This window comes from Amphiura filiformis, chromosome 4 (genome assembly GCF_039555335.1).
Source record: "Amphiura filiformis chromosome 4, Afil_fr2py, whole genome shotgun sequence".
In the NCBI taxonomy this organism is placed as follows: Eukaryota; Metazoa; Echinodermata; class Ophiuroidea; order Amphilepidida; family Amphiuridae; genus Amphiura; species Amphiura filiformis.
This window is the reverse complement of record NC_092631.1, coordinates 67,457,776-67,484,999: the sequence shown is the minus strand read 5'-3', so window position 1 is coordinate 67,484,999 and position 27,224 is coordinate 67,457,776. Positions and strand designations below refer to the sequence as shown.

General features: G+C 35.5%; 1 protein-coding gene across 3 annotated transcripts in view; it reads left to right on the top strand.

The window, feature by feature from the left end:
- Positions 1 to 27,224, top strand: part of LOC140151261 (integrin alpha-6-like) — a 68,082-nt gene that overhangs the window by 32,629 nt on the left and 8,229 nt on the right. For 2 of the 3 annotated variants that reach the window (XM_072173537.1, XM_072173535.1), the window contains exons 6-21: positions 111 to 309; positions 1,370 to 1,463; positions 2,007 to 2,112; positions 2,894 to 3,149; positions 7,554 to 7,658; positions 8,747 to 8,805; positions 9,096 to 9,265; positions 9,529 to 9,702; positions 19,577 to 19,659; positions 20,532 to 20,682; positions 21,904 to 21,975; positions 22,536 to 22,621; positions 23,923 to 24,006; positions 24,458 to 24,560; positions 25,373 to 25,543; positions 26,422 to 26,640. In XM_072173537.1, the coding sequence (XP_072029638.1) occupies positions 111 to 309; positions 1,370 to 1,463; positions 2,007 to 2,112; positions 2,894 to 3,149; positions 7,554 to 7,658; positions 8,747 to 8,805; positions 9,096 to 9,265; positions 9,529 to 9,702; positions 19,577 to 19,659; positions 20,532 to 20,682; positions 21,904 to 21,975; positions 22,536 to 22,621; positions 23,923 to 24,006; positions 24,458 to 24,560; positions 25,373 to 25,543; positions 26,422 to 26,640 (2,132 nt within the window). Of the gene's footprint in view, positions 1 to 110; positions 310 to 1,369; positions 1,464 to 2,006; positions 2,113 to 2,893; positions 3,150 to 6,885; positions 6,988 to 7,553; positions 7,659 to 8,746; positions 8,806 to 9,095; positions 9,266 to 9,528; positions 9,703 to 19,576; positions 19,660 to 20,531; positions 20,683 to 21,903; positions 21,976 to 22,535; positions 22,622 to 23,922; positions 24,007 to 24,457; positions 24,561 to 25,372; positions 25,544 to 26,421; positions 26,641 to 27,224 lie in introns of all 3 variants that reach the window. The other variant, XM_072173536.1, reaches the window with a different exon arrangement.

Sequence of the window (27,224 nt, the reverse complement as noted above, 5' to 3'; positions counted from 1 at the left end):
TGATGAGTCTAATTTTTTCTGCCTTATATAAGCCGAACAAAGTTTTGTTATGAATGATTTTTTATTTTATATTTATCATTATGATTCCTATTTTCCCACTCCCAACACAGGGCTGTCTGTATCATCAGGTCATTTTGATGATGGACCACGGCTGTTTGTAGCAGGTGCGCCCAAAGTCAATGCTATTGGTGCAGTAGTGATCCTTAAACCAGAAGGCACTGTCTTCAACAAACATACACTAATGGAAGGAGAGACTCTGACAGAGTCTTATGGTTATGCTGTGTGTGTTGCAGACCTCAATGGGGATGGGTAAGAGACTAGCTCAATATTGTCATAGAGTGCCAGAATGTTATGGTTATGTGTTGTGTTGGAGACCACTTTGGTCTGCTCAAAGTGCTGGCGTACTCACCACATGTTTAAATATGCTGCATAGATAAGCGTGTTAAAAAGCTACCTCAACACGTTGACGTCACTGACACATCAGGGTGAAAAATGGTATAGATGGATGCTCTACTACCAAAATATATATAGGCCATTAGGTTGACACCCAGTGGAGAATATTATGGTTCTATGTTTTAAGACTCACTGTCAATGTAGTAAGGAGAAATGTAAGCCAACCCTTACAGAGCAAAACTTAAAAACTTGTCAATGACAGATTTAAATCGTCAGTGATAATAACTTTGCATAACTTGTTCATGTAGATTCTAGTTATTTGATGGGTGTGAATATACATTTTTTATGAGAGCATATATAGTACTTACTGACCTTTAAATGGGCTATTCCAATTGAAATCCATACACCCTTATGGAAGATGTGACCTTAATCTTCCACACAAGGACTGTGAATTTCAAAATGGGGTTCCATGAATGGGTGACTCCATTTAACATCTACACCCCCTGTGTGGAAGATTAAGGTCATATTTTCCATAGGGGGTGTATGGATTTCAACTGGAATAGCCCAATCCTACAGAACTTTGCAAACAATCTGTCAAGATTTCATTACTATTTACTCAGAGCATATAGGGTGCATCTCTACTAGTCTTATTACAAGACTGCCCTACCCAAACCCAAGCCCTGACCCTAAGCTCCGTAAACGAGGAGCGTCTCTACCGTATAGGGTGCATCTCTACTAGTCTTATTACAAGACTGCCCTACCCAAACCCAAGCCCTGACCCTAAGCTCCGTAAACGAGGACTGGACTCAAGTCTAGCAAGTTGCACTCTATTCTGTAATTGTACTATTTACTCCTCACATGGTTATGCTGGGTGATTGTTTATGTTTCTGGATATGATGTCCTTATAATGTCAGCTCCATTACATGATGGCATTAGTTACACCATTATCTTACTCATGTCTTGTTTATTTTGCTAGATATGATGACCTTATAGTAGGTGCTCCACTATATTATGATAGAGAAGCTGAGTCTGGTGGAAGAGTCTATATTTACATCAACACAGAACAGAATGTAAGTTTGTGGGCAAGTTTGTATTTTCACATTCAGTGACTAAAAGGTTAAGCATTAAAGGGGCATTTTGTGATTGTTACTTCTTTTTAGGGTATGGTTCAATAGATATCAACAAAAAAAAGCTTATTTCCCAAATTGACTTTTTGTTGTAACAGGTCACATGTAGTTGTACATCAATTGGTCATTATTATGATTAAAAGGAGATGATTAAAATGTCCTTTTTAACTATGATTAAAAGGTCATATTACTTCTGAGTACACAAATAAGGTGTGCTTGTGGATACTAATATAGTATTACAATCCATATAATTCCAGCATTCCCCAAGATACTTTACTACAGATATTATGCATTGTAAGGAATAAATACCTTTCATAGTTAGGCTATGTGCTTTAAAGCCAACTCACCCTAGTACACTGCAGTCTTAGGGTGCATGCTCCCAGCAGACTGGACCTAAGTGCTTGAGTATGGTGTATGTATGTAAGTTGTGTAGTTAATATGAAACACATTGATATTAATATCAAATATTTGGTTTGACACTTGCAGGGTGATTTTTCATCGGTGGAGCCGATCCGTTTGACAGGTCCAATGGATTCCATGTTTGGCATCGCTTTAGCAAATTTGGGTGATATAAATCTGGATGGATATGAAGGTAATGGCAATTTGAAATTCCCTGGGCTCATACCATGAGGATGTAGTTTGGTAAAGAGTACAGGTTTGGGTTAGAGTTTGACATGCCTTATGGATGTTACTCACAATAACAAATATTGGATATATTAATTTAGAATATTTATAGTGGTAATGGCCAGTTTGATGGATGGTATGGATAGAGATGGGTGATGGGTAGGATTAGTATTGATGGGTAGGATAAGAGACACCCAAAATGCAGCTTTTGTTTTCTAAAATGGCATTGTCTTTTATCTTCCATTGGTTAATCAGTTTCATAGAAATGCTTGAAAGATGCATATCCATGTTTGCACTTAAAAATATTGTGGCTTTTTTGGTTGTAATTCACATTATTAGATATTACATGATGATCGTTGTATTTTATCCATAATTTAAAGGGGGTACAGATAGGACCTTCAATAGGCAAAGTACTTGTGCTTTGTATGCTATGAGAATTCTAGCATAAATTATTCATGAAAGCTGACCGTTTCATTGATCATGCCCACACCTGTGACTTAACAAATCCTGTACAGTATGGCTATCTTTGCTTTGCATTTATGCAATAGCAAGTTCTTCCTTTAAAAACTGTCCATAATTTAACGTAACAGGTGCAGAGTGGGTGTAGCATTTTTGTGTCTGTCTTTTCATTGGCTTTCATTAACAGATGATGCTGGAATTTGCCAGTTGATGCACTTATTCCCTCCTATAAAATAAATAGATGAGCCCTATATAAATTGGATTGCCTTTTTCACAATGTCCATTTGCAGATCTTGCAGTTGGCGCTCCTTATGAAAACGATGGTGAGGGCGCTGTTTACATCTACTTTGGTGCTAGTACAGGACTCACACAACCTGAAGTACAGAAGATTACACCATCAGATCTCCCAGAAAACATTCCAACGCTGTCCAGACCTCTCAATCAAACCTTTGGCTACGCATTATCTGGTGGTCTGGATCTGGATGGTAACGGCTATCCAGAACTTCTTGTTGGTGCCTTCGAGACAGACTCTATCATCGCCTTCAGGTAGGGGGCACTGTTTGGAATACTTAATACAGTGTGGGTTTTAATTATGTGCAATAGGCTATGGAGAAATTATGAACAAAAAATTATTTGTTCTGAAACATTAACATACTCAAGAAACAATGAATTTTGTTTTCTTTATTAATAATTTAGCTCATGGCATTTTTGAAACTTGTTTAGATCTGAATTATGTTACAAATTTTTTGAATTTTATTTAATCTTTGCGAGTTTCTTGATGGTCATACACCATAAAGTGACATATTTTGGATACTAGTAATTTTTGATGATCTAAACAAATTGTTGCTAAACTTACTCATAATTCATTTGAAATCATATAAAAATGAGGCCTGTAATCTCTGTTTGGAACAAAAGTGTGCCACAAGCTCATTTAAAAACAATATTTATAGCATTAATACATTTTGATAATTACAGAAACATTTTAGTAAGAAAATATTGCCTCTAAATCTAGAGCACATTGTAAACTTGCCATATACGTGTGCATAGACTCAGGCAATTCAAATCTAGGTCTTCAGTGCATTGATGTTCATCAAAGTTGAAATAATGACACACAAGTAGTTGGTGTCAAGTTGCAAATGTATAGTCTACTTATTTTCATTGTATGTTAATATTATGATTAATCTGCCTTGGTGTAAAAAAGAGGAGGGGGCACTCGCCAATAATTGTTTGTCTAGCAATCAAGTCCCCTTGCAGGTAGTGCATGTTCCTTGCAAATTGTGAGACTCCCGATTGAAGTTTGTCCCAGTTCTGCAGAATCTACATTGTATTTGAAGCATGTTGTAGTAGCACTCTAGACCCTTAGTTGAAGCACACTACAGTTCTTCAAGGATCCCTTATCCAAAAAAATCATGCCACTCCGGTGTAATTTTGTATCAAGAAGATATTTTAAAGTTCTCTAAGCCTGTAATTTTCATTCCAAATTGATTTCTTCAGATCCTTCAAATCTATTCTTCATTAGAATTTGATTACATAAAGGGATATAGTTATTTTTTTGACACCCAAAACACATTTTGATATTTTTGATAGAATATATGTAAACACATGTCGCTGCTACTAATTCCACCTGAGACTTTTTGCATTATATAAGTAAAATAGAATACCCTTAAATAAATGCCTTTTGTTTCATCAAGTGGTTTGTATAGGGCTGCTATCATGTAAAGACAATTCTTTTTTGGCTATTATTCACTTTTCTTCTTGAATTGAATTTGTGAAACTTTTGGTGGGAAAAATCCAAAGATTTGGTTTTCATTAAGATCGTTAAATTAAAATATATTTTGCTGGCAAAATGACTTTGCATCCCTTTAATACTCTTTACTTAATAATTAAAGATCAGTGCTGTGAAAAGAATTAAAACAAAAAAGGTTGAGTGCCTCCCAGGATCTTGGTTCAAATTTCATGTGTAACAGGAACCCAAGTAGTATGTAGAAGCACTGACATGTGTGTGTAGTGTCATTGCAGTTTTGTAAGCTGCATGTCTTTTGCAGTGTAAATGAGAACACCAAGATATATTTTTGACTTCTGTGACAATTACAACAAATAAGTTTATCCTTGTTTGGTATATATTGTGGTTTCAATTTACTAAAAAGATGAAGACATTTTATTTTAAACGTGACGGTGACTTCTATAGCATAGATGCGCAAGGTTTACCTTTTTGATGTTGTTTTGGGGTTTTGCCAGAGGAGAAACTTATTTGTTGGAAATCTAAATGGGCTATTCCAGTTGAAATCCATACACCCTTATGGAAGACATGATCTTAATCTCCCACACAGGGAGTGTGAATTTCAAATGGGGTTACCTTAGTGGGTGATTCCATTTGAAATCTACACTCCTTGCATGGGAGATTTAAGATCACATGCTCCATATAGGGTGTATGGATTTCAACTGGAATAGTCCAATGCTTGGGTGTATTCTCATGACAGAATAAAGTGTTTTATGTTGCTGTTGTTTAGGACGTTAAAATGCATGCTTAAAATAGGAGTGGTATGGCAGAATTAAAAACTGAGAAAAATTGGTAACAATTTATAACAGAGCACTATAACACTTGATCAAATAATTTATTCGCAGGTTATGTTTGAAATAACAGCTGGTGTTGGCTACCTTATATATATACTGCATTCAACCTTATTAGTGCCCTTCCTCTAATAAGTGTCCCTCCCTATGGATTATTCAAGTAGGAACTGTCTGGGCGTCAATACACCTGTACAGTTAAATTCCATCAAATGTCTAATAAAATAACTATGTAAATTATCTTGTGCTAGTAATACAAAGGTCGCTAGTTCGAATCCGACCAGTTTCACTGGTTTTTTTTGGTTTTTTTTCAATGTTTATGTGTGCTGGCTGCTCTGGGTAAAGATTAAAATTTGTTCATCCTATCAACCCAGAGAACTATGTATATAATTTTCATCCCTATGTAACTTTGTATATTTCTGAAAAAAATATGCAGTTTTGATTGATGCCTTCTGCTAGGAAGGCATCAATCATTCAAACCTAATACCTATAGATTAATATATTCCGCTCTTCACCAGTGTGCCTCTGTGGCTCAGTTGGCAGAGCGTGGTGCTAGTAATATGAAGGTCACCGGTTCAAATCCAGCCAGATGCACTGGTGTTTTATTTTCAATGTTTATGTGCGCTGGCTGCTCTGGGTAAATATTAAAATCTGTTTACCCGGTTTAACGGTTTTGATGATTTTGACTTTAGATACACTATATTTTTTAAGTTGTATAAACAATTTTGACTTTGAATTAAAGCTTTAACTTCAACACTACACTATTTTTTCGCTCACCTGGAACGTTTTCACTAGTCCGACTAGCGTCTTCAGCAGATGGTGATGCTGTGATGATATCTTGTCTACAATCGGGATATTCCTCACTGATGACGTCATATGATTTTGACTTTCATTTCATTCTTCTAATAAGCACCACTGAGAGTGACTAACTTAAGCACCTGGGGCTAATTAGGGTGAATATGATATGTATTGCAAGGGAATCTATGAAGGTAAAACTTATATCACCAAAAATATCTTCAAAATATCTTCTCTGTGATAGGCACACTGGTAATGAATTATGATTCACTAGCCTGAACATCACTTTCATCTTTTCAAGAAAATCAGTTCATAGCTCAAAATTGTGGCTACCAAATATCTCAAAATTGTGCTACCAAATATTTCAATTTGTTAGTACAATTAATATGTTGAGACCAAATAACTAATTGACCTTTTTCAGTAAATCCCATAAGCCTTTGCGAGTACACCCTGAGAATTTGTCATTTGACGTCACGCCGACTTGCAATGTGCAGTAACGATGTTCGATAAACGATGTGCGCATCAGCGCAGATTAGCGTGACATCAAATGACGAGGTCTCAGGTGTACTCGCAAAGGGTTATGGGATTTACCGAAAAGGTCAATTGCTTATGAGCACTAGTGATGTTGTAGTTAGTATGTCACAATTTGTATGTGTAGGAAAAGAATGACACTAATTTCACAGCCAAGCAGGCTGGCTACACTGGTAGTGGACTTACATTAAAAAAAATAACAGCGTAATATTATAATTACAAAGGTTTACATAATGAGTAATTGGGAAATATCGATAAATGAGCATGAAATTTGGTACAGATTTATTTTGCTAATTAGCTTAACAATGCTTTTATTTTACATGTGCTTGTTTGCATGCTTGCTGTGCGTGTGTACTGCCTGCCGTGGTATATGCTTTACTGCAAACAGATCTCGTGCTATAGTGAGCATCAATGCATCCCTTACAGTTAGTGTGGATACCCTCGATCCTAACAGGACCAATTGTGAGTACGAGGGTGATGAGGCGACATGGTGAGTGATGTGCTACGTCTAACCAATATGGACTGCTTGTTGCTAGGAAGCGTGTGGACTACAATTTATGGGCAGAAATATGGACCGGTGTATATAATATATATGGTGTGACTTTTATAACAATCTAACACTTAACAATGGTGTGTTGTGGGTAACACGGCTTAAACTGCTGAGTGACACTGTTTTGGGGTATAACTATATACATACATATTACCTGATAAACTGTGTTTATCCCTAATCCTCAACCTAAGGATTACACAAAAACACTACCACTAACCTTAAATCAGGTACTACCCAAAAAGCACAGCATTTGCACTGTATTCTGGAGTCATCTCAGTTTTTAAAGCTGTACACTTTATCAATATTGAGCAGAGCAGGTCATTTGTTATGATATATATCAAAAAAAATAGGACAAGATAATTTTTACCTCGGCAATAAACAAACTGATTCATCCATATGCTTTTATTTCTGCCTGGGTAAATGTGTATCCACATGTTTCCATAGTAACATGTAGCATTTATTTAATAATAACCATGTTAACAAAAGCTAGGGCCATTTTACCTCAGGGGTCGTCCAATCGTGGAAATCAAGTCGGCATTACTCCCGAGTGATAAAGAACTGGACTCCAACTCGACCAACTGCGTGGACTCGCAGGGTCAGAAAGCACTTTGGTGAGTTATCATAATGATACAGGTCCCTTTTTTCAGCAATTCTTCATGATAGCTGTAGTTCACAAAAGGAATTCTCTTGGTGTTGCAGCGATAACCAGTTTACATAGTTGCCATACAGCCAACTGTAATAACCCAGATGGGATATGAGTTACATCAGTGACCTTGCTTAGGCCAACTTTCCTAATGGAGACCTTATTAACTTGTGGCAATTGGATGGCAATTGTTGATCATGCTGGAAGCATTTCTTGACTTAACCCCCTGGACACTACTGGTCATCTACATTTGTAACAGCATTTCTGATTGGTTGATAACTTGAAATGCTTGTTTCAATTGCCAATTATGACTGGGCTTTAAACTATTTATGGTCAAACTTGCATTTGCAGATGATCTCATTAATACCCTCCTTGATTGGTTCAAAATTGGACACAATATTCATGATATGAATGATATATAATTTTCGGCTATCCATGTTTTGACCAGAGGTCAAAAGGTCACACAGCCTTGAAAATTACTAATATAATGGTAACCAATTGGAGACTGTTTGCTATTTGGTGATGTTCTAGAGGGTCTAATCAAGCTACCCAAATTGTAAAATATTGGCTATGATGTTATCTCAATGCCTACTTTTCCTAGGTTGTTTCTACTGATTTCTCTATATAGAGTTATACAGTAAGAAATAGCAAATAAGCAGGATTTTGTGAAAATCTACTGCCTGGGCGAAACATGCTCCAATATTATAGCACAATAGTAGTATGTACCCAAGTCGATCCGAGAAAAAAGGTGTTTTTTGCCCCACCCTACTGATCAGTTTTTGTCTCTTTTCTTGAATTAATCAATATATCAGTGTCTTTTGTTGTGGTATAGCAGTGCAAGTGTGCAAGGTAGGTACCGATACACTGGTACAGGAGAGATGAGAAAGAAAAACTGCCATTGGAAATTTGCAATGTAATAAATGATAATCTTGTACTCTCTGCAAATACAATTATATAATGCTATAAAAGTAACGGAATGCTGGAGTTGGTCTTCTATTGTTTGCAATTATAATTTATAATAATGGTTTTAATTCAAAGATTTGATTTATTTTCCAGTTTTTACATCCAAGCCAGTATGCAGTACAGGTCAGAATCAGACTTTGATAAACCACTGGGTAAGTTACAGAGCTCCTGATTGGCTAATTATGTGATATAATCATCTCAGTAACCAATCAAAATAGAGCTTTGAGTAATAGTATCACTATAACCATAACAAAGAATAACTTCATTGTAGTATCTTTATTTGAGGAATGAAGTATGGCTCAAGAGATGGAAGTTTTTACATCCAAACCAGTATACCTACTTGGCAAGTCCATCTACTCGCATAAGAGGTTCTCGCATAAGAGCTAGACTTTTCTATCAGATTTCATCATATTCAGTTTAAATCATTTCCATTTCTACACAGATGTGCTCTTCTCCATTGAGGCTGAGGAAGAGAGGCGTAGCCTAGGGCTAACATCGCGAGTAATCTTTGAAGACACAGGATCTTACTCCCTTCTGAACCAGAAAATGACACTAAGACCAGCCAGTCAGGAGAGGCCCAAGTTATCTAAGAATTACAGGGTTATTATACGGGTAAGTATATATTAAAGCCTGTTGCCAAGGTAAAGGTTTGGATTTTCTGTCAAAGCCCCACCCTACAAAAAAAAGTACAATGCAGTTATCATAGTGGTGATATCTAGGGTATTATAAGCATTTTAAAATCAATATGCCATACACTTCTTACACAGTATCATTTTGTCTGCACTTTGAAAAGGGTAACATTTCAGAAAATAAGGATAAAAAAGTAAGTATATTTGATAATGTTGGATTATTGAAACATTTTGTATATTTTACAGCATGGCTTCAAAGACATTTATAGACCAATCCCAATGCGGCTTTCATTTGAATTAGATGAGAAGGAAGTGGTCATGCCCAACCCTGGGGAACCACTCCCAAATATGGACCTGTACCCAATTATAGCTACTGTATTTGCTGATGGGGAGCAGCCCAAACAGGAAACCTCTATTGCTGTAAGTTATTCACCCCGCTTTGAATTAAGTCAGCAAAATAATGACTTTCTAAGGACACTTTGGACAATATTCAGTAAAGTGGACTCCTCGTCCTGGACTAAAATGGTGTTAAGTCCAACAAGTAGGACATTTTTAAATTCAGAAGACAAATAGTTGATAAATAACTTCAAAGAAGATCTTGAGAAAATTTGAAAACAGGTCAACTTAAACCTACAAAAAGTATATATTATTCTCATGCCATTTCTACAGGAAATTACTATTTCTTAAAAGAGTTAAACACACCAATAACTCCAGATCCAGATCTGCTGTCTCTCAAGTGTTTAATTGTGAAGAAGAATGGTAAATGTTCATTAGACTTAAACCAACAAATTTTAGTCCAGGGCTGCATTTGTCTTCTTTTAAGAATACTGCTCATTGTGCCTTTCAACCAGCATGCAATAATAATGCCTTAGATGATAAAATAATAAATGTCATATGATTTAGGCACTAATTATATCGAATTAAAGTTAGGAATTTAGACAGGCTAGTAGCCACTTTCAAGTCAATAATGCTGACTAATCATTAAATAGGGTATTTGTAGTGCATTGTTCAGTTTTTGTCTCGTTATTGTTTTATGTAGTTGTAATTGTAGTTGGTTTGAAGAACAGTATACTTAAAACATAAGAATAAAACAATTTAATCTAGAAATTTTATTTTTTAATTTAATCATCAGTCCAGGTTTTACAGAAATTTAAGTAAATTAGTTTTGGTGATTATCATTTTAGTAATTGAAGCCAAAAAGTTTTGGTGATTTTTATATTATCATTTTAGTAATTTAAGCTTTTTAATCATGACAAACATAATACAAGCTTAAATTCAACCAAAGGAAGAAAACTGGATTTGCCTTTATTTTGAATCAATTATGTATATGAAATTACAAAAATGTTTTGGGCTTTTGTGTAAATGTCTAGTTTTTCAGTCATTTGTTGTTTATATTTAACTGGTTTGATTATCTTTATAGTTCTGTTTGTCAGTTTCCAAGTACAACAAAGTAACCCATGCAAGATTCCACCATTTAAACCATTTCAAATTTCATATTAATTTATTTATCATATTTATTTTTTAACATGAAATGGATTAATAAAAAACTCAATTATATGGAAACTGCATGTGAAGTATTACCAAATATAAGTATGTTATAGATACATGCATTATGAAATGAATGCCCAGATTTGATAATTATCGTTAATGTATTATATAATAATTGATTGCCCTAGGTAGAGTAGTTTATAGTCCTGCAGGAGGGTCATCTCTCCCGCAACCTGGTAGTTGGCCTGTTTGCCCTTAATATGACCCAACAGATCAATTTTCTTTGCCCCCATTTGATAAATGACATAAAGACATTTTCACTTGGCTGTCTATAGTTGACCTAGAAGTACAAACTAGCACAAATGAACTACAATCAATCAAAGTCTCAGCATCACCAGATAATGAGGGCCGATCGTTCCATGAAATGTGACAGGTGAGACTGCTACGCACACATACCACATATTTTTACGGTCTTTCGCCTAAACGTGAAGACACAAATGCTCTAACACGTATATGTGAAGGCACACAATGCTGGCGTGATTGTTAGACACACACGATTGACCGATCGGCCCTCATCATGAATATGCAAGAATTCACAGCACACAAAGCACAGGGACTTTGACTGATTGTAGTTCATCTACATGCCTCGAATGACCTGATGATAGCTGCCATCAACGATGTCAATCCAAAGTTGATCATGGGGTGGGACACAATATCTGTAAAAGTTTTGAATATTAAACAAAATGAACACCAAATTGAAGCCATTTCGTACATACTGTTATTGTGTACAATTTTAGTTGGGAAAAGTTTTAAAAATGTTCAAAATTTAAGCAATTTAAAGTCCATTTTTCCCATGAAATTTGCAATGTGACAAAATGTGAGGAGGGACATGCCACTCCCCACTCCCCCGCCCCCCTGCAGGACTTTATGTGTAGCCATATTATAATATATTACTAGTTTGTTTGTTTGTGCTTGTTGTCTCACCTAACTATTTTCTTTCCTTGTGTTATCCACCATACCCTCGGTGGATGGATATTTGGCCTGTTTACTGCCTGCAATCCTACGCATACAGGATCTCGTAAGTGTAATTTCATGTAGTTTGCTGTAGCTGTTTCAATGCTTACCTTGCTGCTTCTCTTAGAGGTTGGCCCATTATTTCTGCTTTCTGTACATGCTAAAAGAGGGAATATCAAATATATTGCAGGTTTTGCTTTGCTACCAAAAAAAATGCAGTAAGCAAAAAATCTACATTTTCATTGAAATGCACATTTGGCTATTACAGTTGAAATCCATACACCTATGACCTTAATTTCATACAGAGGTGTAGATTTAAATTTCAAATGGAGTCACCCATTAGGTTAACCCCATTCGAAATTCACGCACCCTCTGTGGAATAGGGGTGTATGGATTTTTAGCCCTTTGGCACAAGTCATCAGTAAGTTTTGGACATCTTTCCATTTGCTGCTGGGATTTTGTGTTGTAAGGCTCAGGGCTATGGCTCAGTTAGAGTATGGGCACTTATAGAAGTACAAAGCTAATCTTTGTAATGGCCAGTTGAGTACTAAAACAGCCATAATTTGCCATATTTGAGTCTGTTTTACTCACATGGAAAAGATTTTACCATGTGAACAGAGCAAATAGCCAATGGTAACATAGATGAAATGACAATTTGTCTTATGGTTTTTATAAAAGCGCAAGCATTCAACAATGACATTTCAAGTGAAAAGTAGATATTTTTGATGTTGTTTTCTCATTGTACAATATTTGTGAGATGTTTCTACTGCTATATCTCTACTCTGCACGTAAAAGAGTACCATCTTTATTGGTGTATTTACTATGGGTAGTACGTAGCACATTAGGACTTCAGTAGACAGAATAGTGTGGAAATACATCATCAAAGCTTTTGGCCATGTTCTTTTTCAATTTCCTGTAGTTATAGTCCAATTTTATAGTCATGTCAAATTGTCAACTATACATGGGGCAATGGGCCATTCCATTTCAAATCCACACACCCCTGTGGGAGATGTGATTTCCAGTTGAATTATATTCTCTTGGGGTTGTTCCATCTACTGCACTTACCCACTTCTCACATCTGTCAAAGGGGACACCCTCACAAAATCCCTATATTGGTGTGTACAGGGCCTTTCAGTTCAAGTCAATTTTCACAGCACAGAAAATACCAATTTGCCTTGTCTTTAGCAATTATTTGAAGTTGATTTCTCTGATAAAAAAAAAATCAAAATTTTGGAATTTTTTCATCAAGAGGTATTTATTTTATGGCATGTTTTGTGATTTCTCCCATTGAGTGCAATGGTAAGTGTCCCCTTCGTGTACGAGGGGGCGAGATGGAACAGCCAAATATCGGCAAAAACAACCAATGGGAAGAAGTGATCTATTGCAAGTGACATCATGCTGACTGACAGAGTGATCAACCCAGGTGGAAATGTTGAGCATTATAATTGTGTTAAAATCTAGTTCAAAGGAAAATTGAATATTTAGGACAATTGGGTCCTATTTGGGATGGTTGGATCTGAATTTGGTTGGAATTCCAAAATTTCCCCCAAGTGGGTATGGTTTCCAAATGGAATAGCCTTATTCTATGATTTAGAAAACAAAGTTTACAATTTTTGACACTTTGTATAAATCTGATGTGATTTAGTATCATATTTAGTCAACAATGTTGTGGGAGATACAGTGAGAATCAGAGCTAGAATTTCATGATATTATCTGTGAACTGGTACAAACAAAGATTCTCATAACTAGATTGCAAGAATATTGCAAACATCTTTGGTTTGAATCAATATGTGATGAAATCCTACCGCTGCATAATTAGCTAGCTAGCATTTCATTAATGGTGATTGGTGAGATACCAATAGATTAGTTTGAAATTATTCAAAGAAAATTATTTCTGCAATCAACTTAATTAGTGCCGCACCCTAATAAGCGCCCCCTACAAAATTTTTTGAGTGAACTGTCTAAGTTGTACAACAATCCATGAAATATCTAAATAAATTGAGCAGTTTGATTAGTTTTGACTTCAGATATAAAGTGTTTTGAATGTTTTAATTTTGCACGGAAATTTCCATTTGTATTTTCCCCCATTATTTTAATAAGCCCCTATTTCTGGAGAACATTTTCAAAAAGCACCCTAAATCTAAATACCTAAGATCCTCAAAATGCACCCACACCACACATCCCATACACTGTTGAAACCCATTTTTAGACACTATTCATTATCTTGGAAGATATCTGGATGGTAGTTTGAATAATTCCTAGACAATCAAAATTTTATTGTCTAGGAATTATTCAACTTGTAAATGTTGATAATGATTTCATACAATATGGTTTGAACACATACAGCATAGAAATAGTATGTGTGGTGACATGGTTTTCTCACAATGTAATGTTTGGCATATACTCAATGATAATTTTATAATGAAGATGGATGTTATTTACAAGTGTACTTGGCACTTGTATTTTAGTTCCTGTTGATTTCTTGTTGTTGTTATTGTTGTTTTTGTTGTTGTTGCCAATTTGTTTGCTGTCTTTAGTGAATGGACAACTATTTCTTTTTTCACTGCTCTCTTCTTCTAACCATTCCCTTCTTCCCTTCCCTCTTCCCTTCCCTCTTCCCATCCTCTCTCTATCCTTTCTGTCTTTCCCATTGTGTCTTTCCAGAATTTGAGCTGTAAATTTATAAACTAAAAGTTGAATATGTTGTGCCCTTCTCCAGTTCTTGTTCAGTTTCTTCTACCCATTTTAAATTGCCCAGAAGTGCTATGTGAAGAAATGATGAGGTGCAAACTGTGGTGGCTATGTATGCATGTTATGAAATGTATGTACTGAATGCCAAATAAGAAATGTGTGAGTTTGACAATGAAAATGTCACATTGTCTGTGCAAGGGCATAATATGGTTAAGCCAGTCACAGATGGGAAGGGATGCTTGTGTAACCTTTTGAGATGCTGTTGCCCAAAATGTTAGTGCATTATGTGAAAATAGTTTGGCTCTTTACTGGAGATTGGCTAGATGATATGGCTAGAGATTGGCTAGTTGATATGGGCAGGAAGAGATGCCTGTATAACATTTGTGAGATTCTAGTGCATATGTGATAATCCATACAAGCTGAATAGATTGGCTGGATGTGTTGGGTTGGAAGAGATGCCTGTATAACATTTGTGAGATGCTACTGCATTTGTGATGATGTTATAACCCATAGTCTACCTATTTGCAGATCCGTAAAAAGCTTGGCGAAAGATTGACTAGATTGTGGGCACGGCTCCGACCTATATGGCGCATGGTATAAAGTGTTGCCTGATCATGTTAATGCATGCAATTTATAAATATGTTGTTGCATTGTGATTATGAATACTGTGTTCAGCATTTACAAATATATACTATAATATAATCATTTTTATTTCATGTATTTGTTAAGCATTTGTTGTCACTTTTGAAAAGTTTATAAAAGGTTTTTGTGCCCAGTTGGGGTATATTTCTGTATTGTTAATTTTGATTTCTGTGGATTTGTATTACAATTATGCACAACAAAATATTTTCACATGTTACAGTTGATGATTCTATGTAAGAGCAAGATTTTTGTTTGTGTGCATGCCTCATGAAAGCAGGATAATGTTGACAAGTTGTTATTTTGGTGAAATTTGATTTTTGATTTGGGTCTTGTTTAGATTACTCAGTGTAGCATTATCAGATAGTGACTACCATTAGAACAGATAAACATTAATCACTGAATAGTTTAGATACCCCCATGATGAAGTGATTTGCCAGACTACCAATGTAGCAACGTATAAACTCTTTGAATTGTAATTGAAACTCTGGAAGAAAAAAATTAAAATCATGTATAACATGATATGAATGTATTTTCACAGTTGTAACTGAATGTATGTGCATGAACCCACACAGGCAAAGTCACTTGCAGGAAACATGATTACGTTTAAAATATGTTGTTTTGTACATCACATTCAAATGTTGAATATATATTAAAAGCTTTTTATTTGGGAGAGCAATTGCAACTAATGAAATAGTATAAAACATACTAACGGACCAGCCATGTAGGTCTAAACTGAATGGTCAAGGAAATAAGGCTTGCAGGGCCAGGGAAAGCTTTAATTGCCACAAAGTTGACATATGATAATTAACAGATTTGCTTATTGATCCCGTCACAATCCTTTGGCACTCATCACTGACTTAAATTGCATGACCAGATAATTGTGCAAAAACACACTAAAAATGTTCGGGCGATGGGAATTTGCTTGTTTACTTAGCTAGAGTTGTTAAAATATTTATGTCCTGATTTAATTAGCCAAACACGGCCCCATCATGTTGACTTGCTCACACGCTACATTTATTTCATGGAAATGCTAAAGAATTGTGGCAGGATCTGTAGGTGATCTTATTCTACTGCACAACAAATATATGCTTATTTTGGGTGGAAATGCAGGATATTATATAATACAGTTTTTGTTCATTTGTTTACTGAATTATATAAGGTTCATTTGTGGCCCACTGAATAATGCAATATGAGGAATATTGCATTCAGACAGATTTGATTTGAGATATTGCTATTTTCATGGTATTTGGTATACACTTATTTAGAGGTTAATAACTGCGCATCGGTTATTTGGAGGCATTGTGAAAAATCTAAACATTTTGCCTTTGGAACCGAGGAATATCCCGAGGGCGCAGCCCGAGGGATATTCCGAGGTCCAAAGCAAAATGTTTAGATTTTTCACAATGCCTATATATAACCGATGCAAAGTTATTAACCTCATTCATAGTCGTCACTTTGATCTTTTAACTTTACAAAATAACACAAAATTTTCCTCAAAAGTTTGTAAAAATAAACAATTCTTACATCTTCCCTTTCCCAAAATCGATCAGGCTAAAACAAAACGACCAATAACAAAAGTGCGTATCAGAATCTGTGCAAATATGGTAGCGCATAATCCAAATACGGCAGCCAGCGCCACAAGAGTTCGTTGGACGCCTTGTCACGGCGCGCACGCAGAAGTCAATTGTGTGCAACATTGGAACAATTACGCATTTTGCAGTCAATTGTGAGATATTAATGACCTCGATTTGCGTTCGCGTTTTCACAAATAATAAAATATGATTGGATCGCACGGATCGCGTTTATTAATGAGGTTATGAATAGACAATAATAACTGCGCACCATCTATTTTGAGGGTTTTGTTTTGGGCTGAGGTATTTTTCCGAGTACCGCTCCCGAGGAAAAATACCGAGGCCCAAAACAAAACCCGACAATTTCACACAATGACCTCAAAATAGATGGTGCAAAGTTATTATTGTCATTCATTAACGTTGTATCTAATATTTTGAACAAATCAAAATGGCATTTTATGTTATTATATGCCATAAAACGCTGTTAAATATAACCAGTTTTAATCATTGTTGTAACCTACCCTACAAAAAAATCAACCAGGCGAATATAACATTCGCGCCGACAACAAGAGCTACCAATCACAGAAGCGCAACGGCATCACGTAGGCGTAGGCGTTGCCATAACGCTGTAAGCTTATACACGCATCGCGTGCGCAGAAGTCATTGTTGCGCGTCCGGAGTCATTGTGAGTTATTAATGACCTCGCAATTAGTGCGCGGTCAGGCAATCAATTTCTTTTGATTGGATTACAGGCTTCGCGTATATTAATGAGGTTATGAATTGATATCAATGTCTTAAAGTAATAGAAAGATAGGCATACTAACAGATTGGAATGGATAATATGCCTTCAACTCAAAAATTGACCGGGCATCATGTACATGTACCCATTTTGCATCAGTGGGTCATAAAATGCAGTTTATTCATCAATTAGTTTGTATGTATTTCTGTTTGTTTGTTTGTTTTTGTTTGTTCGTTCGTTTATTTGTTTATTTATACACTTACATGTATATTTTAGACAATTATTTATTCATTGTTGATCACAATTCACTGCTTTTCCTTTCAGCATTGATATAATGTATATATGATCATCTCACCTTCACCACGTACACATGTAAACATACAGTGAGTCAGTCAGTCTACCATTGTGTCTATGCAGCATGTGTTGCATAAACTCAACCCATAAAGTATCGAAACGATTATAGATGGTCAGATATATCGGGAACTGAAATAAATAGCAATTAAATTAAATAAGTTTTTGCTATATATTTCAGTTTCCAATATATCTGACCATCTATAATCGTTTCGATACTTTATGGGTTGAGTTTATTTCATTCCGGAATGGATTCTACAAAGTATTTGAGAAAAACACAGTGCACTTTCCATTTGTTTATTAACAGGATTTAGTCATCAATTACTTTGGTAACTCAACATATATTTGATAAAGTCTTTTTCACCAAATGTTTTGGGTAAATTCCATTGAGAGCTAAAATGAACATGTTCTTGAAAGGTTTTTGATATGTTTAATTCGAGGGAAAAAGTAAACAAGAAATGTATTTAAAAAAACTATAGTGATAGGATATAGATGCTTTGCATGTGACATGGAAGTCTAAACTTTATCATAACCTAGCTTATTTCAGTGCACACATGTTCGGTATATCTTTGGTGTAAAATATTTTTGAGTTAGACTAATGTAAAGACTCTATTGAGGAATTAAGCAGCTTACTGAATAAAGCTGTATAATCCTTCAATAGAAGATTTCAACACTAATGTGCTAGGCTAATTCCATGCAGTTATAAAGAAGAGGATAAACCCCAGGTTCATAGTTAGGGATAAAACACAAAAAAATGACAAAAAAAATCCCTGAATCCTGTTAAGTGAGCAACTGGAAAGTGTTTTACTTTTGATGCACTGATTGATTGATGAGCGCAATGGCATGATAGGAGAATGACATGTTTGCTCGTCATGAATGCATTGGATGACAAAATTAAATTATACACATTCTTTTCAGTTTTGAGTTGTATTGATGGAGAATTTTTACTTGCAAAATAATACATGAAATGAATTTGATTTTGTTAATTACTAGGAAAAGTCAATTTTGACTTACTCTGAATACTTAAAAAAACTCAGATGAACTGCTATTTGAAAAAAAAAAAATCTAGGCATGATAATCACAATTTATTTCATGTTTTTCTATAACAAGGTAACTAACGAATCAAATAACTAAACTGGTATTGAAACACTAGTAAATGAAAAATCAAAATTGAGCAAAGACTCCAGATTTGAAGCTGTGCCAAATTAAATGTGCATTGACTCGCTGAGAGGGAAAATAGTATACAAGCAGCTCTTTTTAGAGACACCATAAACAGGATATACATGCAAAACTTGTATCTTGTCCTGAAGAAATCAGAGCTAATTCTTATATACAAAAAGCTTGAAAACTTAAAACCATCAGTTTACCATTTATTCAGCAATTCTTGTTTTAAAGTGAAATTTTATTAACCAACTATTTCTTTACAAATTGCTTGTAAGTACTAAACAAAACCACCAATTTGTTGTATGCATTTGCACAAGATGCAAGCTCACTGCCACATTATTCACACACACTCGACAATTTTATCAAATGCTTATTATAACTAACATCTCTCTTTTCACTTATGTTGCCTGGGACAGATGCTCTGCTCAGCCAGATGGCCTGCATATTTGTACATATTATTTTTAATGTTTACTTTATGATTTAATTTTGAATTACTTTTTATTTATGATTTCTAACTACTATTTTACAAGTTGCATAATTCAACAGCTTTGCAAGTGTTTGGCACTTTGGATGATAATGAATGCACCATGTTTAGTTTCTAATGCTACTTCATCTGTTGTCTCCTTTGTAACAGGTGGATTTCCAGAAGGAGTGTGCTAAAGATGATGGAGAATGCATCACAGATCTCAAACTCACCATTGACACTCATTTGGAAGGGTAAGATTCTATTTTGTTCTGCCCATATTAAAATTTCAAACTTGAAACTAAAATTTGTTATTGCTCACTGCAGTAGAAATAACTCATTCCACCTCGCTGTTGCCTTAGTATCCCCAGCACCCAGGGGGTCACTAGAATATAAACGTGCCATGCATCTGTGTTAATAAAAATATCAAAAAAGTTCAGAATATCAGCATATAGCATCATCAATGTTTAGGTGATCCAATTTTGGCTATATCAATGTTTAGGGTCCGTATTTGGCTATATTGACACTTATATATTCTGGTTTCAAAATAACAAGAACTGTTGCATACATGAAAAATATGGACAAAAAAACAATTAAAAATAGCTGTGTTTTGCAATGATTTCTGTTTTGGGATATAATTCTTATTCTTTCTGAGATTTTCTCATTAAAAGTGTGTGACCCGATTGAAAGCTTCATTCCTCATGGTAGTTTGTTGGTTACATGTGGTTATCACCAATAGGCCTGGGCGATGCATGGAAATATGACGAGGAACTATTTGTTTGTGGGCCATCTGAAAAAGCTGCTTTAAAATCACTGAAGTTGTATAGCAAAAAAAGTACAATTTGGGTTTTGATGCTTCAAAATGGTATAATTTCTGTTATGATATTTTTGTTGAAATATTACTCAAATTTATCCGCACGGAATCAATTTTTGTTAATATTTTTGCTTCTACAATCCAAATTACAGAAATAATTTAACTCAAAACTTGAATAAGAATGGTTTGGGTGATGGACCTCAATGTAAGGTAGAAAAAATTACATGTTATAACCGACCATCCATATTTCAATATTTTAAGTCTAATATGTATAATAATGACTGTGATTTCCTTTTTGCCTAATAATTTCAGAGAGCCACCAGTGTTACGTGTAGGTGAACATGACCAATTGAAGCTGTCTGTAGGAGTACAGAATCTCAATGAGGAAGCTTATGATGCACAGCTCTTACTCATCTTCCCAGAGATACTGGAGTTCAGGCAATTTGAGAAAATGGCTGTGGATGTAAGTACACCATACATACCAGGTTCATACAGGATATAAAGAAATATAGCCCCTCTTGAAAATAAGCACATTGCATATGTGACACAATCTGGTCCATAGAGGGTAAAGGAGATATGTTCGAAAATTGAGTTACTATAATTATTACCTTATACAAGCATTAAGCTATTATATTTGTGACACGATCTGGTCCATGGGGGCCAAAGGCGGCAAATTTGAAACTGAGATATAGGTAAAAATAAGGAGTAAAAAACAATAAAATACATAAGAAAATAGACATCAAAAAACTTCATAATTTCATCACCAAGTATGCTAGGCCTTTGGTGTTTTCAGTAAATAAAAGCCAATTGCAAGTATAATGTAATAATTATAGTAACTCAATTTTTAAAAATGCCTCCTTTTGACCTTTTGGACCAGATCGTGTCACATTTGAATGTACAAATGTGTTACTTGTTGGGAGAGAAATTAGACAAAATAATGCACACGTGCTGATGTTGATGCGTCTAATGCATGAGCCCCAAATTGTGTATTTTCAGTACAAACTTGAATGGAGTCCTTTTTTAACGGACCTTTTCATTTTACATAAAGTAAATGGAGATGAAGATTGAAGGCTGGAAAGAGCATTATACTTGCCTCAATTTAGGCACTTACATTATCATAAAAATAACTCCATACAAGTGTGTAACAAAATTGGCATCAAATGCTACTTAAACAACTACAAATATGATTTTAATTATATCCATACTTATATGTATTTAGAAATGCTATAAAAGAGGAACTATAAGCCCAGCGATATAGTCGAAACAAAAAATGTCCAATACCTTAGTGGTTTTGAAATTAAGGTCCAACTTCCGAATGTAAGGTTCAATTTGGAAATATAATTTCGAAGTTATTGCAAGGCCTGGTTGAGCACTCATCATTTTAAGCTACTATATAGACTGGTTTGAATCCAGACACCGCAGATTGAAATCACTTGCAATTGATGTGTATGCTATAGGACGAAGAGGAGATGTAGAACTCATCCCAAGCCACTTTCATATAATAGAGTACTCCTCTTAAAACAATTGAAATAAAAGATATGGAGGTTACTGCAATTGTTGCGCAACATCACACCTGTGTTTATAAAAGGTGAGAGTGTGATAATAGCCACCCAATATAAATATTTACTAGTGAATGTTATGTCTGAAAATCAAATCATTTTATTCTTGTTATTTTTCTTCACAGAAATGTAAAATTGACAATGACAATGCTACCGTGATCATTTGCACCCTTGGCAACCCATATTCTCCTACTGTGGTAAGAATATAGTGATAAAAACATTGTCTTTACTAAGAGTTGAATGCTTGACCTCCTGTATAAATACCATTTGACACTCTACAAGGAGTTGCCTGGATGTGTCTAAGGTGTGGTCCTATGCATGCACATTGCATTAAGAGCTGTGCAGTGTACATGCACTTGACTTACAGTAGAACTGGTGTAGGATCTTGCACAGAACATGCAGGCACAAAGATGTGTCCAATAGTAGATTTAGTGGAGTACGGAGTTAGTAAGTTGGTGTCCCAGGACATAAATTGGGCATAGTTGGGGTCTTTCTTGGGACCTTCCACACAGGGTGTAGATTTTAAGTAGAGTCACACATTCTAGTAACCCATTTAAAACTCACACTCCCTGTGTTGAAGATTAAGGCCACATCTTCCATAGAGGGTGTATGGATTTGAACTGAAATAGCCCGTTATTATGTATGGATGTCTTGGTAGACACCCCAATCGCATGTAGATCTTAAGTATGATCAATATAATGGTGAGTAATGAGATAGGAATTTATTGTGGCATAACTGTGATGTTTTTTTGTTTCAGGCTGTTGATATGTTTGACTTTAGTTTTGATGCCAACACAGTACCCCCAGAGACAGGCAATTTCACCATCATGATCAAAGCCAAATCGTAAGTACATGGATTAATTGGCGAAGGGGAAGGAAAGAAGGAGGATGAAGAGAAAAGTTGTTCATTTCAGCCCCGCTTTGAACCACAGACCACTTGGATGTGGAGGACCAGACCGCGCATAACCCTTGGTGCTGTAGCCACAGAATTAGAGAAGGAGAACCGGACTCCCTATACCGCCACGCATAATTGCGCAGTCAGCTATGGGGAGAAAATTTGGGGTATTCGGGTCCTTGCCGACGGTGCGCAGAAACGAACGAAAACAATTCTGCGTCTCATCTGAAGCATCTTGGTTCTCGCGTGCAGGTCACATCAAGTGCGTCTCTCAAATGCGCCCTTCATCCCTGTCACGCTTGCATAACAACAACAAATGCCTCGAGTGCATTCCGAGGGAAACCGAATACCCCCAATATTTGCTCCATGCCTGTATCAAGATGGTGGTCGAGTCCCGATTCTCTGTCTTTAATTCTGTGGCTGTAGCTTATTGTATCCTTTAGGGCGGTTAGGATTAAGTGATGATATACATAATGTCAAATGCCTTTGGGCTAATTCATAATAAAATAATCTTGCAAGATGAGGTTTCAATATTCTACTTCGTAGAAGAAGGGCATTTCACTATCAGCATAAGTGATTGTATGCCTATATGGACTGTTGCTTATAGACTTCACTTGCATAGTACTTCATACAAAAAAATCTGATTTTTGATAATATTTTTGATTTTCGGATTTTGTGAATTCTTGACAGATCCTATATAATAAGAATTACAGGTACTGTATTATCTAATAAATGCCCTGGTGATGCAATTTTCAAAAGAGGGTGTTTCTTACAGGTAAAGTTTCTATAAAATAATTGCTATGTAAGCTTACCATATCTTTACAAATTTCATCACTCGCTTCCGCATTAAAAATGGCTGCCGATGTAAACAACATGCACAATCAGATTAACAATTATAGTGTTATGAAACATTAAGCACTACGAACATTGTACATTTTCATGCAAAAATATTTCTTTTAATAAAAATGAAAGTTCTACTATAATTGACAATGAAGTGAATGGAAGTTGAAGTTGAAAATAGGTTTTGTTCAGCAAATGCTAATTACAAGCTTACATGATATGACATTAAAATGTGCTCATTTTGTCACTTTCTCAATGAAAAATATGGGAGGTGTTTATTAGAGGGAGGTTACTGTTACAGACAGTACAACAGGCATCATTTACATGATCTTATTCCCTTGTTTTTCGGTTCCAATGTATGATGTATAAACTAATTGCCTATGTTTTATATGTATTTTGTTTCTTGACAGAACCAACAAAGATTCCAACCCAGCTGATAATGAGTTTGAAGTTTTTATAGATGTAGAAAGTGTCACAGATATTCAAATCAGTGGGTAGGTTCAGAAAATAATATGCTCTATTATCTCATAGAATTCTTGTAATCACATTAATTGTACACAGGTACATGTGGTGTATTGTACATGTATTATAGAAAGTAAGTCAGTGGGTATTTGTTAGAATTCCAGTAACTTTTACTTAGAAGCAAATTCTCTAATTCTTCCATGGTATGTGCTGTGCATCAAGTGTATGTGAGCGTGAATCAATAAATTTAGCTGATCAACGGTCATGACAACAACACGGTCAACCCATTGGTCATTGACATGTAGAAGGGGCAGAGACCTTACCTCTTCTACGCGATCGATGATCACCAGCGCGCATAACCGGACACCAGAAGAATTAAAACATTCATATTTATATATCATTGGAGGAAGTATCTTTGAAATTAAATACTTAAAAGACCTTTGTAAAGTGCAAAATAAGAACAATTTTTTAAAATTGTTTCAGAACACCAGATCAGGAGCAGTATTTCTTTGGTGGAGAAGTGACAGGAGAGAGTGCCATGGAATATGAGGATGATGTTGGTGTACCAGTCAAACATACATGGACTGTACGTACATACAATATTTGGTTTAATTATACAAAAGAATCACTCTGGGTGTGCACTGCACGATGTACGCCAGCGTGTGCCACTGTGCGTGAGTAACACTGAAGTTAATCCAACAACCATGCCAACGCACTGCGTTCATTCAAATGGAATTCTTACTATAGTGGTAAAATTACCCAAGTGGAATTTCAGAAATAGTGCTATGCATAAAGTGGTCCAATGTTTCCAGTTTTGTTTTTCATTTAGCACATTCATGTTCTCAAACATAACTGTGGGTAATGGCACAATAACTGTAAACAACATGATGTTGGAACAAAATGAGCAAAGTTTCTGATTTATTTTTATTCAAAAATTACAACCTGCATTACTGGCAAGTAAAACTTTGAACCTGAGTACTCCTTCCACTGTTAGTCTTTAAATATACTCATAACAAGCTATATACTACACATTTTGTAACACCCAGGATTTGAAGATGTTACTTATTATCTGATTTTGACCTTAAATGAAAAACACCATTTTAGTCCTTGTAACTGACAACTAACACATTGCAGTATGCATGGGGCTTAATATTGCTTTTGAATGGCAGAGCACTCTAAGTGTTACCCCCCCCCCCCCCCGGACTTGTATAGCAAGTTGTATATCACCAGCATACAAAAAGCAAATAAAAGGGTCTCTTTTCACGGCCAGGGCAATACGCTTGAGTATTATGTTTAATTGTTTAATTCATTCATCAAATTTGGCCCCCCTCCAATATATCAATTACTCAATCGGTGGTCTCATCACCATTATCTAATATATTTATTTATATATTGCAGGTATACAATGCCGGCCCAGGAATAGTGACTGAATCACTAGTAACTATATACTTCCCATATGAAGTGGCTAATGGTAAATGGCTTCTATACATGATGGAAGAACCTATGGTAGAGAATGATTGGGGCTATTGTGAGGTGGAACCGGGAGTCGTTAATGAAATTGGTCTCAAGGTGAGTGATGGAATGAGTCATGGGATTACTGGCAGGTGGCACTGCGAGTCATCAACTTACTTGACATTAAGACATCCAGTAACTTATAGCCCCAACTGAAATGAGTTTAATAAGAAAGATTGAACAGTTCACCAACCCAAAGTGTTACAATTAAACATGACAAAAAGTTAACACAAATCCCGACTGGCACAAAACCCAACTAGAAAAAAAAAGCAAGGGAATGTGCCAGCATGGGAATCGACCCCACGACCTACCGATCTCTAAACGGACGCCTAAAATGTTTATTACTGTCCACGCTGTTTACTTTATTTATGAAGAGTTCAAATCCATTATATCCATTTTCTCAAAAACTGGTCAAATAAAAAGAAAATAATAAAGACAATATGTGCCCATCCACCACAAACTGGTCGTAATAAAGTCGGCATTTTCCATTTTGAGATACAATCAAAAACAGTATACGGATTTCTATGTAAAGTATAGTAGGAATTTGACCTTTGTTGAACCATAACTTATGAAGCTGGTTGAGGTGTCATTTTGAAGCTGACAGTGCATTCTTTCAAAATCTGCAATAAACAGAAAATGATCTAGAGCCGACTTTACTACCACTTCGTGGTGGATGGTCACATATGTGCTACTTTTGATCATAGATAAAAATTGAGTGTCAATTTAAAGCCAGTATTATACAACAGTTGTTGCTGGCCTCAACTCCAAAATTTTAAAAATAACCTTTATCAGGTTTTGAATCTGAACTGTTCATAATACTTAATTCTCTATTTAAATTCTTTCTGCTGTGTCAGTTGGTTTCTAGTATCTCTTCATTGCATTCATGATAGATGGTTACTTGAATTTTATAATATTTCTATTGTTTATCCCATTAGGAGCGTGTATCATACTCGGAAGTAGAACCCACAGATACACAACCACCTAGTAATCGTACCAGAACACCACAGGGAGACCAAGGTGATAAATACCCTCCAGGTGACAATAAAGACAACACTAAATATGATGAAAGTACTAATCAGAGACGACGTAGGAGTAGTCGCACACGCAGAGCTATCAATGGAGAAGAACCACAGAAGAAAAAAGATGAACTTCTTGTAAGTCTCTAGATTGGATGTTAATGTTCTGTTTTACATTTTTTGCAGTAAAAGTATTTTAATACCCATATCATGGAAGGCAGGCATATAATGGTTTGGTAATGGTTGGTAAAATTTAATGATACAGTCTTTTGGTGCCTTGTGATGAGAGAGACTTGCTTTAGTTGGATAATTGGATCAATCAACTCTTTCAGACCAAGTCCAAGTGTAAATTCCATGCTATGGAAGTTTGACCCTATAGGAATTGTGATTATCAAATGTAATTGAGGCTTTGTTTTTTAGCAATGATTCATTAAATATAAACATATTAGGCAGAGATTCCCTGATAACCTGTCTCTCAAAGAAGCATGTTTTGGTGTTACCTCCCTTAACATTTTTAAACATTAATTTTGTCAGCAGCACAGATGCTGATATTGGATTATGTCATTTTTGACATTTGCTTAAAAAGTTACCCGTTTTTACCTGCTAATCAAAACACTGTAAAAGGTAACTTTTTAAGCGAAGTAATTTTGTTGTTGTTGGTTTTGCCTTAGATGACCTTGATATTACTCACTCAGTGTATGTGTTTTCTTTGACACTCTACA